Source organism: Theobroma cacao, chromosome 4, assembly GCF_000208745.1.
Source record: "Theobroma cacao cultivar B97-61/B2 chromosome 4, Criollo_cocoa_genome_V2, whole genome shotgun sequence".
Lineage (NCBI taxonomy): Eukaryota > Viridiplantae > Streptophyta > Magnoliopsida > Malvales > Malvaceae > Theobroma > Theobroma cacao.
The window spans coordinates 1,167,728-1,186,375 of NC_030853.1; the positions used below are offsets into that span (position 1 = coordinate 1,167,728).

At 30.9% G+C, this 18,648-nt stretch overlaps 1 protein-coding gene across 2 annotated transcripts; it reads right to left on the reverse strand.

Moving 5' to 3' along the window:
• LOC18600845 (putative glucose-6-phosphate 1-epimerase) lies at positions 9,808 to 13,177 on the reverse strand. Of its 2 annotated transcripts, none has more exons than XM_007031535.2 (9): positions 13,092 to 13,177; positions 12,509 to 12,655; positions 11,755 to 11,829; positions 11,607 to 11,663; positions 11,358 to 11,515; positions 11,127 to 11,258; positions 10,800 to 10,902; positions 10,431 to 10,530; positions 9,808 to 10,330 (listed from the first exon to the last, which is right to left on the reverse strand). In XM_007031535.2, the coding sequence occupies exons 1-9, from the start codon at positions 13,155 to 13,157 to the stop codon at positions 10,113 to 10,115; spliced, it is 1,056 nt and encodes a 351-aa protein (XP_007031597.2). In that variant the 5' UTR covers positions 13,158 to 13,177; the 3' UTR covers positions 9,808 to 10,112. The 2 variants fall into 2 exon arrangements, with proteins under 2 accessions (XP_007031597.2, XP_007031598.2); XM_007031536.2 differs by lacking the exon at positions 13,092 to 13,177 and adding an exon at positions 12,864 to 13,085.

An 18,648-nucleotide genomic window follows, 5' to 3' on the forward strand; every position in this document is an offset into this window, starting at 1 on the left:
TTTGATTATTTTGTCATAATCAAAATTATAATAATTTTAAAGCTAACATGTTCCACAAAAAACATTGTATTGAATTTTCTTCTAAATAGTGGATTTTAAACTCCTTAGTAAATCTAAGGGAGACGATGTAGTCAAGGAGGCTAAATCTCTATAACAATCATTGTGTTGATTTTTCTCTTTCACTCACTCAATCTTATTTGTGTTTCTAACTCCTATTATTAGATAAAAATCAATTATCTTGTTTATTCACAAAAAAGGAATTCGACTTGAAGAGAAATTCTTCAAAATATTTTAGACATTCCAATCCATCCCCTTCTTGGAACTATACACCTTTAGCTTGTTGTGCTAACAATGACATAATCCAAAATTCACATTAACATAAGCCTTCTCTATATATGCACAATAATTTTAAGTAAAAGATCAAGTGCTCAATTTATGAAAATCTCGTTCTAACAATGACACTAGACATAAGAATTTCACATAAACTCAAACTATTGGGTGAGAGCTGATCATACATTATAAACAAATAAAACGCAGCGAAAACAAAATTAACAGATTTAATTGCACCTTACCCTTTTAGGATCTCTTCCTTGCCAAATTGAGTACATAATTAGGTTAATAAATAAAATATATGATCATATCACTTTACCTAAATAACAAAAGTTGATAAATCCTTTGTCAAACCACTAAATCGGCTTTCAAAAAGCTTAACCACCTCAGCCTGGTTGTTGCATATCATAGCTGTCTTAGGAATCCTTGTGCAATCTCTAATGGTAATCCACACCAATGACTTAGAAAGTCCTTCATTAAGGATCGGGAGTGATATGTCTTGATAAAGTGCTAGCAAAATGAGCTTCATAAACTCATAATCCACGCAAAAATTTGGGGTTGAACATACAAAAGAAATCAAATGAATGAAAAAGTATTTTTCTTCACACAAGGGGCAGCAAGGCTGAAGGAATTTCTAGTGTGCCATTCTTCTAATTTTTTAGCCATTCTCTTATTTTTGTTTGGAGGTTATAGCAAGGTATTTATACCATGGATTTATTTTAAACCTCAATTACAAAGCTATTATATAATTACCAATTAATCCAATAATTTGATTAAACAATTTAAGCAAGTCTTTAAAAAACCCAATTAACTTAATTGTTTAATTTAATCACTTAGGCCCAATAACTTAATTAAACAATTTAATTAATTAAGCCCAACAACTTAATTAAATAATTTTAATCAATTAGGCTCAATGACTTAATTAAACAATTTTAATCAATTAAGCCCAATGACTTAATTAAATAATATAATTAATTAAGCCTAACAACTTAATTGAACAATTTTAATCAAATACTTGAGAAGCCCATAACTTCTAGTTTGATTAAGTCCAACTTAATCACCTCTCCCATTTTATTTTCAACATCCATTTTAGGCATGTGACCCATTAGGCTTTTAACATGTTGGTAATGAACTTAATACATAATTCTTAAGTCAAACTTAGAATTAAATAAATTTAAACTACTTTGAATTTATCATTAATCAAATCAACTACCTAGAGTTCATAGACCAAGATTAGGATCTAACAATCCATCATGGCCACCCAAATGTTAGATGAGTCAAGATAGTTTAACTCAACTTTTTAGTGATCAACCTTCCACTGTAAGTCATTCCCTTATCATATATCCCGGAGATGATAAGAGCATGATGCAATGTTTGCTCTTATTGATCTCCATATTCATTTTTGAAGTTTGATTATTAACTTTATAGAGACTTATGAAACTCCTTTTATAATCTCTAAGTCCCCTTGGCCAAGGACTTCAATAAGTGAATATCCACTAAGAACTGTTAGAATATATCCCCTGAATCACTTGGGGTGATGATTGCTTTCTTAATCACTCATTTGCCATCACATGCTTTATGCTATACCCAAAAGCATCCTGTTTTGGCATCCTTGATTACGTACCCGTAGGGATGAAATCAAAACATAAACACTCCACACATAAGACAACCTGGTGTCTCAAATTTATGGAGTATTTACACAACTAACACATGAAAAGTATTAAATAGACACTTGAGTAAAATACCAAATGCACTTCTCATGGTGGGTCATGTTCAGTGAACTTGCTCTCCTAGGCAAGCACTTACATTCTAATTCCAAGTATCTCTATATTTCAACCTACGAGATTGGTTGCTTACTTCTCAAGTAAAAAACATAGAATATATCAATCTCTAGATATCATTCATGTCCAGTCTCAATGATACATCAACCAGGAACATTTAAAAGTTATGCTTTGGTGCATAGGAATCTCATAATTGCAACCCATTTTAGTTCCCTTGCAAGGCATATTAATCTCATGGACTTCATCCAAGTAGACATATAACCCATTATAATTGCCGTCTTATTGATGAAGGAAAATCTTTAATCATTCAACATGAATGATATTGTTGCATGATTGGAATCAAGTCTTAACCAATCTCAATTGGCTGCAGAGCTCATCCCAACACAAATAATATCACAAATAACATAAGCCTTCTTCATATATGCAAAACAAATAATTTCACAAAACTTTGTTTTTCCAAAGTCTTTTATCTCAAATTCTTTCTTTAAATAATCTATAGTTTTTAATAACTCTTCAGTAGCTCCAATAATATTCAAGTCATCAACATAAAAAACATGGGCATATAGGATCATTTTTCTAACCTTATTTTAATAAATATTCACCAAGGTAATTATACCACATGCGTTTAGATTGCTTTAATCCATATAAATATTTATTTAATTTGATCGAATAAATTTTCTATGAATTCAAATTTTGTGCTTCAGGCAACTTAAATCCTTCAAGAATTTTCATATAGATATTGTTATCAAGTAAGCCGTATAAATAAACTGTAACTACATTCATTAGACGCATTTCAATCTTTCCTTGTATTGCTAGACTAATTAAATATCGAAAAGTAATTGCATCCACCATAGGAGAATATATCTCTTCATAATCAATACTAGGTTTTTAGGTAAAACCTTCTGCAAGAAATCGTACTTTATATATTACAATCTCATTTTTCTTATTTTGTTTTTGCACAAATACCCATTTATATCCCATTGATTTTACACCATTTGGTATATAGACTACAAGTTCAAAAACTTCACGTTTTGCAAGTGAATTAAATTATACTTTGATTGCATCTTTTCACATTGGTCAATAATTTCTATGTCTACATTCTTCAATAAATATAAGTTCAAGATCCTTGTTTTTCTTTCATAATATTGAACGCTACATTATTTACAAAAATATTGTCGATATCTATTTCATTCCGGTTTCATCTTTTCCCTGTCATGACATAATTTATTGAGATCTCTTCATTTTCAATTATTTCAAGTACCTTAATTTTATTAATTATGTCAAGGGGCTCTTCTAAAGTTTTTATTTATTCTTTCTGACCATCTTGAATATTTGCTCTTTTCCCTTTTTGAAGATTTTTATTTGTGGAACTCATTGGTCTTTCACGCTTTAGCATGCCAAAACTAATTGGTCTTCCACACTTTTGGCATGTCTTAAATTCATTAGCAATAGCAGATTGTCCTACTAGAATATCAATTCTAATTAGAGCATTTGCAGCTGACATATGAGACTTAGTTACTCTGTATAAGTCAGTAAATACATCTGGCAACTAATTTGCTATATTTTACAAATTAATTATCTTTTGAATTCTTTTTCACATTGATTTGTGCAATGTTCAAAATTAGATAATGATAATACATTCCAAGATATTTCCTTTTCCAGTTTCTTATTTTCTCCCTCTCCCCTAACTTTAGAAAAATTATTTCATCAAAATGATAATCAGCAAACCTTGTCGTGAATAAATCTTCTGTTGATGGTTCTAGATATTTAATTATTGATGGAGATTCATATCCAATATATATTCCTAACCTCCTTTGAAGACCCATTTTTGTGCATTGTGGTGGAGCAATTAGAATATATACCGCACATCCAAAAAATCTTAGATGAAAAATATTTGGTTCTTAACCATGAACCAATTATATAAGGGGAATTTGTGATAACTCGTTGACCTTATGCATACAAGTGCTGCTGCATGCAAAATAGCATGTCTCTAAGCAGAAATTGGGAGTTTAGATTTCATAAGTAATGATCTTGCAATCAGTTTGAGGTGTTTAATAAGCGATTCAGATAAACCATTTATGTATGAACATGAGCAACAGGTTGGTCAACAGTTATTCCAACTGACATACAATATTCATTAAAAGTTTGGGATGTAAATTCACTAGTATTGTAAAGACCAATTATCTTGATTGCATAATTAGAAAAATGTGCTCACAAACGAATGATATGTGCAAGTAATCTTGCAAATGCCAAATTACAAGTTGATAATAAGCACACATGTGACCATCTTGTCGATGCATCGATTAAAACCATAAAATATCTAAATGGTCCACATGGTGAATGTATGGGTCCACATATATCACCCTGAATACATTCCAAAAGTGTAGGAGATTCAGTCCCGACTTTAATTGGCGATAGTCTTACAATTAATTTGCTTTGAGAGCAAACAACACATGAGAATTCACTCGATTGAAAAATCTTCTGATTTTTCAATGGATGACCAAATGAATTTTTAATAATTTTTTGCATCATTATTGATCCGAGATGGCTTAACCAGTCATGGCAAACATTAAAATTATTAGTAAACTACTGGTTTACTATAGCATAAGTTTCAACCATTTTAATTTTTGTGTAATATATTCCAGAGGACACAGCAGGTAATTTTTTCAATACACACTTTTTACCCAACATAAAAAATGTAATATAAAGGTATTCAGTGCCTCTTTCATTCGTTGTCTCAATATAATATCCACTTAGACGAATATCTTTAAAACTCAATAATTTTCTTTGAGACTTGATAGAAAATAATGCTTCCTATATTATGAACTTTATTCCTCTGGGTAGTAAAATATTGGCTCTTTTGGAACCTTCAATTAATCTTATACTACCTAATATTGTATTGACATTGGCTTCTTTCATTGTCAAATGGGAAAAATATTTCTTATCTTTAATTATAATGTGCATTGTAGCAATGTCTACTAAAGGTATATTTGCATCATTGATCTTGGATCCAACCAGATAAATATCCATATTTTAAAATAAGATATATAGTAAGAAACTTGCAAGTTAACATAAGAGAACATTAAACATAAAATTTATTATTAAAACACATAATAAGAACATATCATTTAAATATAATGAGAACATATAAAACATTTTTATAATAAAGTTATACTAAACATACCAACAAACTATTAAAAAATTTCATTTTTGGATATTTTTATCACCAATCAGATGATCAATTCCTCCTTGAGGGTGGACAAGAAAGTTAGCAACATCCAAGTGTGTTATATCAATCTGGTCATGGTTAAAATTATCTTAAACAAAATTTATTTTGATATATATTTTTTCTTTTTAGCTTTCAATGATAATTGATAAAATTCAACAAAATGTTTCGGCGTATGTAACTAATAACCTTTCATACCACATCGATAATAAATATTTTCTATATTTTTTTTATTTTGTCTACTTTTGTCTTTTTCTTATATCTCTTCAGTATTCATCCACTTCTAGTAGTTAAATGTAATTAGTATACCATCACGATTGCAATTATTATCCTCTCTATGTCCATAACCATAATTATTAAATAATATCGCATTCACTTGAAGGAATAGACAAGGTTCATGTCTTTTTATTAATAGCTCATTATTTTTCTCAACCACAAAAAGACATAAAATCCAAAATAAAATGTATTTTCAAATTACCCAAAGTAAAATATTTTCCACTTGTTATAAAATAGATAGCAGACAAAGTCAAATTTCATAAGTTCAATTCAAAAATGTCAAAATTCAACAAATAAATTATATATTTAGCAAATTATATTCCAAAACTAGAACAAAGATATCAAATATAATTATATATATATATATATATTTTTTCATGTTCAGCCTGATTTAATATATTAAGGGACAAAATATTATAAATACTATATGATAGCAAAATTCACATTAAAGTTGATTTTCAAGGAATGAAAACAGCAAAAAGATATTAAGTTTCTTACCAGATTCAATAAAACAAAAAATCAAATATCAACCATTGAAATACTTTTGAAGCCAGAAGATGATAAAAACTAAATAATACCAAAACTTGATAAATTAGAGAATCGTGCTGATAACATGTTATGAAATATAAATTAAAAGAACAACTATAAGATAATAGTATTAATAAAGTAAGAAAGAATTTATTTAATTATGCATTTACAAATGAAGTAAGGGGGCCTATTTATACCTCTTAAATCCTAATTTTAATCCAATTTAATCTATATCCAAATCAAGATATACATAATCAAATCTAAGAGTTTAAATCAAATTACACTTATTGTGTTTAGCTGTTTGACTTGATATGAACTTCTTGTGTCATAACATAATAGACATTTACACATATATTCATAATAATAATATATTAATAAAATTACATAAAATGTATATGAATTATTTATTTGGGTCACAAACGAGTAAATTGTTTACAAAAAATAGATACAATAACATGATTTAACTAAATGGGGTTATACGAGTCAACACCGTAAAACAATTAAGTAAATAAGTTAAGCAAGTTAAACGAATTTGATATATTTAAAATATGAAATTATCGTGTTTTAAATGTATCGACACGATCAATACATAAAATATGATTATTCTAAATCCAAACTTGCTTAATTTCGTGTTGTGCTCGTATTCCTCAATCAATTCAAATGGTAATAATGGGATATGTTGAGATCTCGGCAGTACTTAGGTGAGAATATTCAACGGGTTTTCTCTCCTCAATTGCCTGGTAAAATTCAAGGAGCTCTTGATAGATTTTCAGATTTTATAAATGAAGTTGTAAAACTTGCCGTCTGTTTTAAGTTCGCAGTGAAAAGATTGAGCACTTCAAAGTAGATAAATGGATGGTGATGTGAATTGAAACATCAGAACAACTTCTTTACAAGTTTTCAGACCAAGTCAGGATTCGCACCAAGAGTGTGCCCCTTGATATGTGTGATTCCCTTTTACAAATGAAGAAATGGAATAATAACGAAAACATAATGAGCCAACAAAACTGATTTGATCAATTAACTTCCCCTTATCTGATGCTGGTACCAAGGTAGGCCTGCCAATTAAATGTTTTCTTATCTTTCCTTACTTCTCCAATCTATATAAGCCTTGTCTTTCTCTCCAAACTTTGCCAACCAACACAAACTTCTTTCCTGTTTTTGATCTTGTGTTAAGTTATCACAGCTGAAGAATGGCAACCACTGCTGCTGAGGAGGAGATGGCACAAGAGACTGTTAACTCTAAGAATGGAATGAAGGGTCCTGAAGTCAAAAGCAGTAGGAAAGCTCATGAGAATGAAGCAGGCGGTGAGGTGCAAAGGAAGAGGCCAAGAAAGAGGAGGTGGCAGTTGAAGTGGAACCCAAGACTGGGGTTTCGTTTCCAGTTAAACTGGATGATGGGCAGCAGTTGAATTGTGTTGGTCTGAGGAAGAAGTCCATGCTTGGCGTGGGCATAAAGATTTATGGCTTTGGTAAGTGTAAAGGGGGTTCTTGTGATAGGGAGAGGAAGTGTTGCAAACAAGTAAAAGGATGTGCCAGAGGAGGCAGAGAGGAAGATTGAAGCAGTTCCTGAAGTACTAAGTGCTGTGACAGGTGGAAGACAATAAGAAAAGAATTAAAGAGACTTAGAGAGTACAAGATAATTAGAGAGANCTTGGAGAGGGAAAAAAGAGTCCTTTCAAATGAATTGTGAGGCTCTATATATAGTGTTAAAAGTGACGGTTACATAAGAATAGGCTTTAATGCGCCTAATGAATGACATTATTATGAAGAATATTAATGTAAGTAACCGTTACTGTAATTGAATGTAGTAAGACTTGTTCTCAAGTAAAGGTAATAGAAAAGAGGTGTACAAGAATAGGTACGAGAGAAGAAGCTGTATGAGAATAGGTACAAGAGAATAAGCTGTACATGAATAAGTATACGAGAACAAGATAAGAGGGTGAAACACTTGTACTTCAGGAAAGGGTTAAGAGGAAGACCTCTTAACTACCTCCATATCTCAGCCACCAAGCCAAACTCTCTGAAACATCCCAAGATGAAAGTAACCCATGAACCCTGTCACTTATTCTGAGTTACTTTCACTGTCATCCAAGTGAAACGGTTATTCTATTCAAAGTGGTTGTTCTACTTGTATTAGTTATTCTATATGGAGTAATACTTTACTTTTTCTAATTGTTCTGCTTTAAGTAATACTTGAAGTAGCGCTTCACTTGTTCTGCGTGAAGTAGCGCTTCACTTGTTCTGCGTGAAGTAACGCTTCACTTATTCTAGTTATTCTGCGTGAAGTAACACTTCACTTGTTCTGGTTGTTCTCTATATAATATTATGTTGTAACATAATTCTTTAGAGTAACAGTATTAACCAAAATCTAGTATCTACAGTAAGCTTCCGCAAATTCGAGATACTCATTTTACCTGAGTTTTTTACTTCAGGTCTCATATAAACACATTCACTTCATATACTAGTATAAATGCAGCATAATAATGTACTAGAAAGTGGCATTCTTATACTTGCTGGCAGTGCATCTGTTGCATGATCCTTGGGACAATCAAGAGGTACTCAACAATGTAATTAATGATCTAACTGAATGAATTAAATAGTCATTTAACTCCTAGAATTCAGGTGGAAATGTGCCCAAACTTCTCCATTCAGCATATTTATCAGAGTCGCCATGGTGAATCAAGAATTTGTCATGACCCGGTTCTGTCTCTTACATGTCACTACAATAGAGCTGGAATGCAGCATAGTAAGCCATGCCAGTTCTTCAATTTACAGGGATGTATGCAGTTAATGAGAAACTGAAAGATCTTTTGAAGTCAAAGATCGGCAAAGCCCCAGAAAAACCAACCAAGGAGCTGTATCAGGTGGCAATTGACATTGATGTAGAGATGATGGTAAGGTTGGTGATTGTATTTTCATGCCTCACCATGAGCATGGTAAGAAAGAACTTTGATGAAGGTCTTGGAGCATCCATAAAGAAACTGACTGGTGGGAAGAAGAATGACGAGCTAGCAAACAAGTAGTAAACATGATATTCCTCACAGATATTTGTATTTAGTTATGAGAAGAACTGACTTCAAGCTTGATTACTTATGTTTTTATTGATGATAGGTTCATGGGTCAAGCGTCAGATGACATAAAGCTAACACCTGGTTCTCTTATTGAAATTTCTCGGCTTCCAGGATATGTTCTCCAGACAAAGGGTGAGTGCTATAGAGATGAATTAGTATATTCTGATATCTTAAACGTACAGTTAGATACAGAAAGGTAACATAAGTTGTTTCCAATGGGTGCAGTGATGGGTGAGGTGGTGAGCAAGGTTGAGAGCGAACTTCTCTGCAGGTCCTATATCAACATGTATCTGGGAGATGATGCCCTTGACAAGGGTGCCCAAGAGAAATTTGGGATGTCCCTACTTTCTCTCTTCCAGATTCTAGGTTTAGGGAATAAGGTTCAAGTCTTTCATTGTGGCTGAGCAGTTGCCTAATAAGAATGATGATAATGCAAATGCAGCTGCTTAGGGCTTAATCTTATATATGCAAATGCAGCTGCTTAAGGCTTAATCTTATAAAAAAAGAGAAAAGAAAATCAAGTTTTATGCCATTTAAGCTCCAATTCCACAGAATCTTTCTGCAGAACTTCATCATGCAATTAAAGACATAATTCAATGTTTCAATTCTACTTAATTGCTATTGCATCATCGAATTATGGAACTCATATCTTTCAACAATAGCCCCTAGAGATATCTGTTCTACCTTTTACAAACAGGCAACATAAAAAGATATATATTCCTCTCTGACAACGTGACCACCGCTATATTGTCAACTATTTTGTTCAGCTCGATTAGTAATTCTTTAGGATTCTAAGCAACAAAAGGATAATTCACAAACAAGTGCACATATATTATACAGCAAATAAGACTAACTATTTGAATTATGAGAAAACCTCCATTTACTCCAAATCTGAGGTCAGTGAAAACCATAAAGAACCCTTCGAGGATCCAACTGTCCACTGCAATAACTCGAGGACACTGTGGAGATCTCTTGCCGGCCCTTCCATTCTTCAAATGGTTTCAAGATGATTGGAGTTTCAATAGCGGCAGAATCTACACACAACATGGATTGGTAATCCTCATCCCCTAAATCCGGGAGAGCTTTAGCCTTTTTGTCCCATGGATTCCATGCAACTACACACAAAGTGATTTCAGATTTATCAGAAAGAATCCATTAATAAGAAGGATCATGACAGCAAAGTAATTTAAGAAATTTGCAGGCATAGAAAAGAACCTGCATCTGGCATCCCATCCTTCCACAGTTCGAATGTTCTCTTCTTCTCATGGTCTATGATGGCAATCTTTGTTGGGGTGCTCAAATATACTCTTTCAAACTGAAGCAGACCAAATATATATTCTTCAGATATGGCTTTTAAGGCTTACACATGCAATTTTTACTTTTTATGTTTTATTTTAAAAAGAAAGTAAATGAGGGAGTGGAGATGCTCAAATACACATGATATAATCAAAGAAGAAATTTGATCAGCACCCCCTAAATTCATCTTTACTAGCACCTAAAACTGGTGATACCTCTCTATTGCAAGTTCACACACAAGAGTAAATGAAAAACTAAAAACAAAAAACAAAAAGAGAGAACAAATACCTCGCCATCAAAAGTAATTGCATCTGCTTGTTCTGTGAACCTTTCTCTGTTAATCAAATTGTCAAAGTAATCAAGCGTCTCCAAGCCCTCCACACGCACTTCACTGCAAATTTATGACGGGTTTTGAACCTCATGTGAAACTCTTTCTTTCATCAATTATAAATGAGTAATACCCAAAGTAAAATAAAGCAGAAAATGAGAAAACTATCCTGATATGTCAGTGAACAGTTCATGTTCAAATTTAAATTGATTAGGGCATTTCAACAGTAAAAAGCTTCCGGCCATTATTGCATGAAAAAGAAATAGCTTCTGAATTCATGGCCACACCTGATGTCTGATACAGATAAGTAGTTGCAGAGTGCGAACATGAAAGAGAAGGCCTTGTGGTCTGTATTCCTCACACGAGGGATCAAAGTCAGTTTGCCAGCACTGAGAGTTACACGAAGACGCAATTCGAAGCTGCAAAATTACAGGGCAGATATTCATAGGTGCATATATGAAGCTGTATTTTCAACGTTTAGTCTCAAAAGTAAAAGAATACAGTATTCACATGCATACCTACGTGGCCAGATCTTTAGATCCTCTTCTGTAGACTTCAATACTAGATCCACTGATGACTGGTTGTTAGCTGGAGGCAAAGGTGAAGGGTCACTGTCCAGTGACCACATTCTGTTCCTGGCAAATCCATGTTGCTCCAGTGAACCAAGATTTCCGAACTGTAATAGGCAGTGATCAGTTTAGAACACATGACCCCAACAAAGTCTCCAGCTTAAGGTCCTTCCAGACTCCATAGGAGATAGGACTAACCTGTGGAAAGCAGACTGGTATACCTCCCCTGATGGCCTTAGGTGGCTTCCAACTTGCCTAAAGAACACGGGAAGGAAGATATGTAAAGGAAAAGACTTCATTGGCATTGAAGATCAAAAAGTCATAGTATAAAGAAGAATTGCTTTACCTTGCTGCTCATAAAAAGCAGTTCTTCCCTTCGTTCATTCTTCCAAGAAACAACTTGCCCACCGTACAGTAGCACCTGAAACCATTTTATGTCAATTTGAGGCACCCTTTATGTAGAAAAGGACAGGGAGAAAGATCGTTGACATATGATAAAGTGTATGCATCTTTCAAAATGTTATCAACAAGCAAGCTAACTTATTCCATCATTCAAGATTAAGAATTATATCAGCAACCGAATATTGCCAGTCAGATGAAATTTGGCCTTTTTAATTAGATAAAAATTTGCAATAGGGAGGACCGGTCCTGATACTTCAGCCCAAAAACAAGACATCATCATTAAAATTCTCAAAGTTAAAATGATGATAATTGATAACTGTACGAAATGTACTGAACCATGCCTCCGAATATCCCAACCACTTTAACTGCCCTCATCTCCCCTATTTTTCATCACTATATTCACCATAAAAAGACCAATCTCCCCCTTTCCCTCTGCTACTTCAGGATTCAAAGGACTTCTTCTTTTTCACAACAAATTTATCCATCCTTCTTGTTGAAATAATTGTTCTGATGATTTTACACTAATAGACTATCATAGACAATCATTTCTCCGACTATCAATCCAGCCAGGATTATTCTTCTTTAATTTCAAACAATACAAACTGCACTCACATACAAGATACAGACCAACCCACTTAAAATAAAAAAAAAAAAGCTAAAAATACAGGAAAAAGAAGAAGAAGAAGGCATAAACTAACCTCAGCAGATGAACCAGTTGGCTCAGTGAGTATGATTCTGGGCAATCCATCAGCATCACGAACCATATTCAGTGGCATCGCTTTTGGCCTTAACCTGGCCCTTATGCTACTCACAAATGGATTCACTTTCCCCTTCCTCCACTCCAGCTACACCATACAAAAAAAGCCAACCCAAAATACTTTTTTCAACAAAAAAACGAAAAACCCAGTAAAACAAACATACAAACATGCAAGAAAAGCATGGAAATTTTCACATCAAGATTCATATTTGAATGAACATATCAAGCTAACATGACAAACCCACACTGAAAAACACAAAAAAAAAAAGGAAGGGTGAGCAAGACAGTGAGCGTACGTTTACAATTTCAGAGGATATAGCAATATAATGAATAGAAAAAAGAGGGAAGATTTTGTTAGTATTATCGGTTTCGAGTATGAAGAACAACAACTTTCACCTACTCCAAGTTCGTGAAAAGTCTATGATATAGGCAAGCAAGATATTGCATATAGACGGCATTACATTACAATATTACGTCTATATGTGTAAGGGAGTGAGAGGCAGAAAGAGAGAAAAAGATGGGACCTTTTGAGAACTGAAGGATATCCAAAGAAAAACCACCAAAGAGCCGTTCTCATGCCTTTTTGTCATTGGATGCTCTGCTCTCTCTCTCTCCTCTCTCTCTCTCTCTCTCTCTCTCTCTCTCTCCCTCCCTCTCTCTCTGTCTCTTTCAGTTTACCATTGATCTTCTGTGTTTTGTCCTAGATTTTCTTCCTACACTCTTACACTTTTCCCATGTCAAGCCACTCTCAGATGAGCTAATCACCTTAGTACATTTTCATAATTATCTATCTATAAACTCATCAAATCCTTTAGATTAGTAAAAGAAAACTATTTTTAATACTAACATTTAATCCAATTTAAGATCAAATTAACTATAAATAATTTTATAAAAAAATCAAAATTTTTGGGTAGCAGGAAGAGTATGGACTGAAGGGCAGCATTAGAAATGAAGCCTGCAACTTAATCTGACTCATTATCAAGAAATTTACTACATCCAGACATGGTTGATCTTTCTTGATTTTAACATAAGGTCTTAAAATACTTCTAATGTAATGAAATTCAATAAATATTAATCCAAATTGGAAGATACTATAGAAGGTTCTGATATTTTCTTTTGGTTGCAAACGTGTCTTTCAATCAGAAGTACTCAACAATGGAAGCTGAAGAACGGTTACCGCAGAGGATCATAGCCACTGAAGCTGACACATAACGCATGTCACAAAAATTAAATGAATATTATTTTATAAAAAGGAAAACTTTAAAATCAGCGGTTCTTATTAATTTATTGAACTATCAATTTTTGTCTTTTTTTTTTGAAATTTTTCAAAATATTCTGTGATGAGAAAATAATTGAGTCCATTTCACTCACACCCCAATTGAAAATGTCCAATTTCCTTTACTTATTTTTCATGGCCTCTCAAAAAATATAATTTTAAAAGTAAAAATAATATGAAATTTCACTTTTGCAAGGTTCATATTCTTTTACAAATTTTAATGGATTTATCTGAATAATTTTTTTAAAGCATTTATCAAGTTCTAAATATCTAATGGACAACGTAGTCAACTCTTCATTACGAGTCACATAAAAGATTCTTTGATGATATGATTTCACTACAACTTTTTTCTTTATTTAAGGAAGAAATTGTGGGTAGAATATAATTACACTTCTCTTTTATTTCTTTATTGGGAAATTTCAATTTCAACATTTATTTCAATTAAAGTTTTCAGGATTAATCAAAGCATATCATGAAAAAAAGTTGTTATGTATAAGTTTTTTTTTAAGTATAATATTTAAAAAAAGTTCATGAATTATTTTAAATAAACTTTCATTTTTTGTATTCTCTTTAATTAAATTTTTATATTTTTATTTCAAATCAAATAAATAAATTCTATGATTAACGGTAGAATAATTATTATTAGTTAAAATGATATTTTGTCATTTTATGTCATATAATACTAAAATGACATATTAATTTATAACATGATAAAATGATCAAGTGATTTTTTCACTTTTCATCCTAATTAGACAGCATGTCATTGTAAATATGACGTGAACATAAAAATAATAAATATTATTTTAATTAATAATAATTAATTTTAATTAAATTCAATAAAAAATAAAAAAAAATCGGTGATGAGACTGATCTTATCTGCATGAAAAATGCATGCAAGAGAGGGAGAATTATGAAACAATACGCAAAGAATTAAAAATTAAATCAAGTACATAGATAAATACTAGGTAGGCTGCCCTTAGCTTAGGCTAGGTATAAGTCGCTTTTGTTGTAAGCAAATTGCAAAGAGAAAAAACAACAAAAGGAAATTAAGGGAAGATGCTGAACTGTTCTTTCAACTTTCGGTTCTCCAATCCAACCTTACATCACGATTGGGAATTTGACTACGAACAATATCTCACACTGTACAACTTGCCCATCAAAATTTGGCTTATCCTTACAATGCCTTTCACAAGAAAATTGCATCCTCAAATTAACTTTATTAGAATATGACATGTGCGTTGCACACGAACCTCTTTATAATTTTTTGTTTTTTCTCTTTACTTTGATTTTTTTTTTCTAAAATAAGGAAAATAGAATTACCAAAAAAGTTGTAGATATCTCTTTATCGTTCTTTCTCTAAGATTGAGTTTTTGGTTATTGTTGTGTTTGATAAAAGTTTTACCTTCTATTCGGAAAGAAAGAGACTGAGTCCAGCTTTATTTGTTTTTGTTCTCATATTTTCTGTGTTAGAAAAGACTCGAAAGAAAGAACAAAGTCTAACCCTTTTATGGGTAATAGTTGTAAATTCATATTCTTCTTCTTTTTCTTCAGATTTGTTACCAACTCCTTTTTTCTTTGTTTCAGAGTCTACTATTGTACTCTGAATTGTTAAGCAACATTTTTTTAAAAAAAAATTTTACCCGACCAATTTAAGATTTTTTTTGAAAACTTGTTAGAGCTCTAAAACCCCTTCTTGAAGGCACCCTGTTAAAGCTTTGAAATCCCCTCCTTAAAGCCTTACACCTGACAAAATGAGGAAGCCAGCCCTTTTACGCTTCCTTTTAATAATGTTATAGATAATTATATTTTTGACCATTAACTATTATTTTACCATTTTATTTATTAATGTAATTCGGGATTTTGGATTCGAGAGTTATGACATGTCACTGTGAGTGCATCGCACAAAAAGAAAAAAAAATTATATATGTTGATATTTATTAGAAAATAAAAGATACCTCAGATTTAGAATTTTAATGATGAGATGTAAAATCTAAAAACAAAAAAAAACAAAATTTGCAGTCGTTGTTTAATATTGGAAAGTAATGGCAAAGTTTATTAATAATGGGTTGTCACAACAAAAGATGAACTAAATTTCCTCTTGTTATAAATTCCATGTAAATAGAAATAGATTAGAGGTGTTTATGGTTTAGTTTCGGTTTAATGATTCGTGTTTTCATGTTTCAATTGTCAATATAAAGTATTAATGGTTATATGAGTAAACACAAGCACAACTTAAATAATTATTTGTGTCAACATTTAATATACGTACATGAATACGTTTAATAACCGTATAACATAACACGACACGACTAACACGTTTATTAAATGTGTTAAGATTTTTTATAAGACACGACATGAATAATAAATACAATAAACATTAACATAATTTTTTCCTAACATTATTAACATGTTTAATACGATTAACTTAAAATATTTACAATTAAAATATAATTTTATTATTTAAATTTAATATCAATAATTACAAAAAAATTATAATACAGCTAACAAATATAATAATAACAAAATAATAATAAAGCTAAAATAGTAATTGATTATTAATTTTAACGAGTTGATAAACGTGTCACTTATATACATTTAAATACAATAATACGATTAATTAAACGTGTTAACGATATCGACACAATTAAAACTCGAAACACGATAAGACTAAATTCACACTTGTTTAACTCTGTATCTTCTCATGTCGTGTTCAAAATTATTGGTCTAGATTATGTCAATTATGAATTACTTCGATTGACACCTTGAAAACTCAAGCTCAAGTTTTGATCAGACCTAACAGAGATTGTGAAAGAACTAAAATGCATTTTTTTATTAATTTAAAAAATTATTATATATTTTTTAAAAAAATAAAAAAATAAAGAGCATTGCCCCAAGAAAAGGGAGCACCGATTAGTACTCTCTTAGAGAGCCCGAAGGAAGCTCCGATAATCCCCAGATGGGGGGCTTTTTTTTTAATTAATAAGATTATATAATAATAATTTTTAAAAATTAATTAAAAGTAAAATTATTTTTTTACTTTTACCACGTCATCAAACTGATGAGAATATTAACAGTTGACTAACGGTTGGATTTACGTATCCAACGAAAAATATTTTTTTAGAACTGAGTGTTTATTTTGAAAACTAATGAACTTCCGTGTAATTTCAATCAAAACTTAAGGAGTTGAGGATATTTTACTCTTATTAATATTATATTACTCTTGTATTGAGCCTAAAAATCATATCTAGGCTTGACTTAAGTCTTGACATGACTTAGACTCAAACCCAAGTCTTAGTTGGTTCACAATTTTAATGTTAATTTATTTTTCTACCTGTTTTAAAATTATTAAAGTTAGTGTGTTTCCAAAGAAAGAATTTATTATATTATTATCCTAAAATTGAAAAAAAAAAAAGAATTTATCAAACAAAATTGCTTCAAAAAATAATTATTATAAAAAACTTTAACTTCTTAAAGAAAGAATTTAGGAATGGACCCATTTTAAGGTAGGCTTGCAAGGTCTTGCTTCTTTCATCAAACCTGCCCCGTTTTTTTGTCCCAAACTAAAATTATTTGTAATTTTAAGGTATAATATTCGAAAATATCTCTAAATTATTTAAAAATTTTAAATAATTTTTTATTTTTTATTATATTTAATTAAATTTATATATTTTTATTTTAAATTAAATAAATCATTATAACTAATAGTTGATTAGTTGTAATTAGTCAAATACTACTTGTTATTTTATGCTCATATGGTATTGACGTGAAGATGAAGAATACTATATAACTATGTCATTATGTCATATTATCATCTGTTATAACATGTCAACATGCTATATTAGCACCATATGATATTAAATGATAAGCGACATTGTGACTAAGTTAATCATTAATCATGAGCGCTTATTTAGTTCAAAATAAAAATATAAAAAACTTATTTAACTTAAAATTAAGTATAAAAATATTGAATGAAATAAAAGAAAAATAGCTTATTCAAATTTTTTCAAATAGTTTATGAATTTTTATAGATATTATGCCTAATTTTATATTACAAATTAGAGCACTTTTAAACTTTATTCCTAGAATAGCCACTTTGGCCAACGAGAAATTAACTGAAAAAGCTGTTCCAATTTAAATTTCCTCTAACCCGATTTGATTAGAAAAAACCAACAAAATCAGTCCAATTTGAGCTCAAAAAGAATCTAAAGTCTGAAATGATCTAAACCCAAAGCAACTTGAATGATCTAACTTCGAATAATTCAAAAAATTAAAGTTGAAATTATTCAAATTCGAAAAATCAGTTCAAATTCAATTTTTTTTTATTTTAAAAACATTTACAATTTTAACTTAAAAATAATCTGAATCCGAATAACTTGAAATAATATGTTCAAACTTTCTATTTATTTTCAAATTCTAAATATTTCTTATGGAAAAACCTTAATTACTTTTGTTAATAAAAAGAGATTTTTTCTCATAAAATAAGAAAGTAAAAGAAAATAAATACCACATAACACCCTAAAATGCATGTCACTTTTTTGTAAAAAAAAAAAATCTGAAAAATGCTATAACTAACACTAGCCAATGCCATATCAATCTATTAAATGGCAAAATTGAACTCTGCTCTTTAAACAAAAAAAATGATGTACCAATCAATAAACCAAATACTTAAATGTAAAAAAAAAAAAAACCTAACTTAACTTAACTTATTGACTTATTAAATACAAAATTGTCATATAAAAATAATAACTCCTGCATCCACTAAAAATCTAGATTTGGGGATGTCTAGATACATCAACATTGTGCAC

What these genes read in the sequence shown, in the direction of transcription:
- LOC18600845 (XM_007031535.2), bottom strand. Translation starts at nt 13,157, where the DNA reads ATGACAAAAAGGCATGAGAACGGCTCTTTGGTGGTTTTTCTTTGGATA. An exon ending in CTAAAGATCTGGCCACGTAG is followed by an intron (nt 11,259 to 11,357) that starts GTATGCATGTGA and finishes GTAATTTTGCAG; the next exon opens with CTTCGAATTGCGTCTTCGTG. An exon ending in GGATGGGATGCCAGATGCAG is followed by an intron (nt 10,331 to 10,430) that starts GTTCTTTTCTAT and finishes CTTTGTGTGTAG; the next exon opens with TTGCATGGAATCCATGGGAC.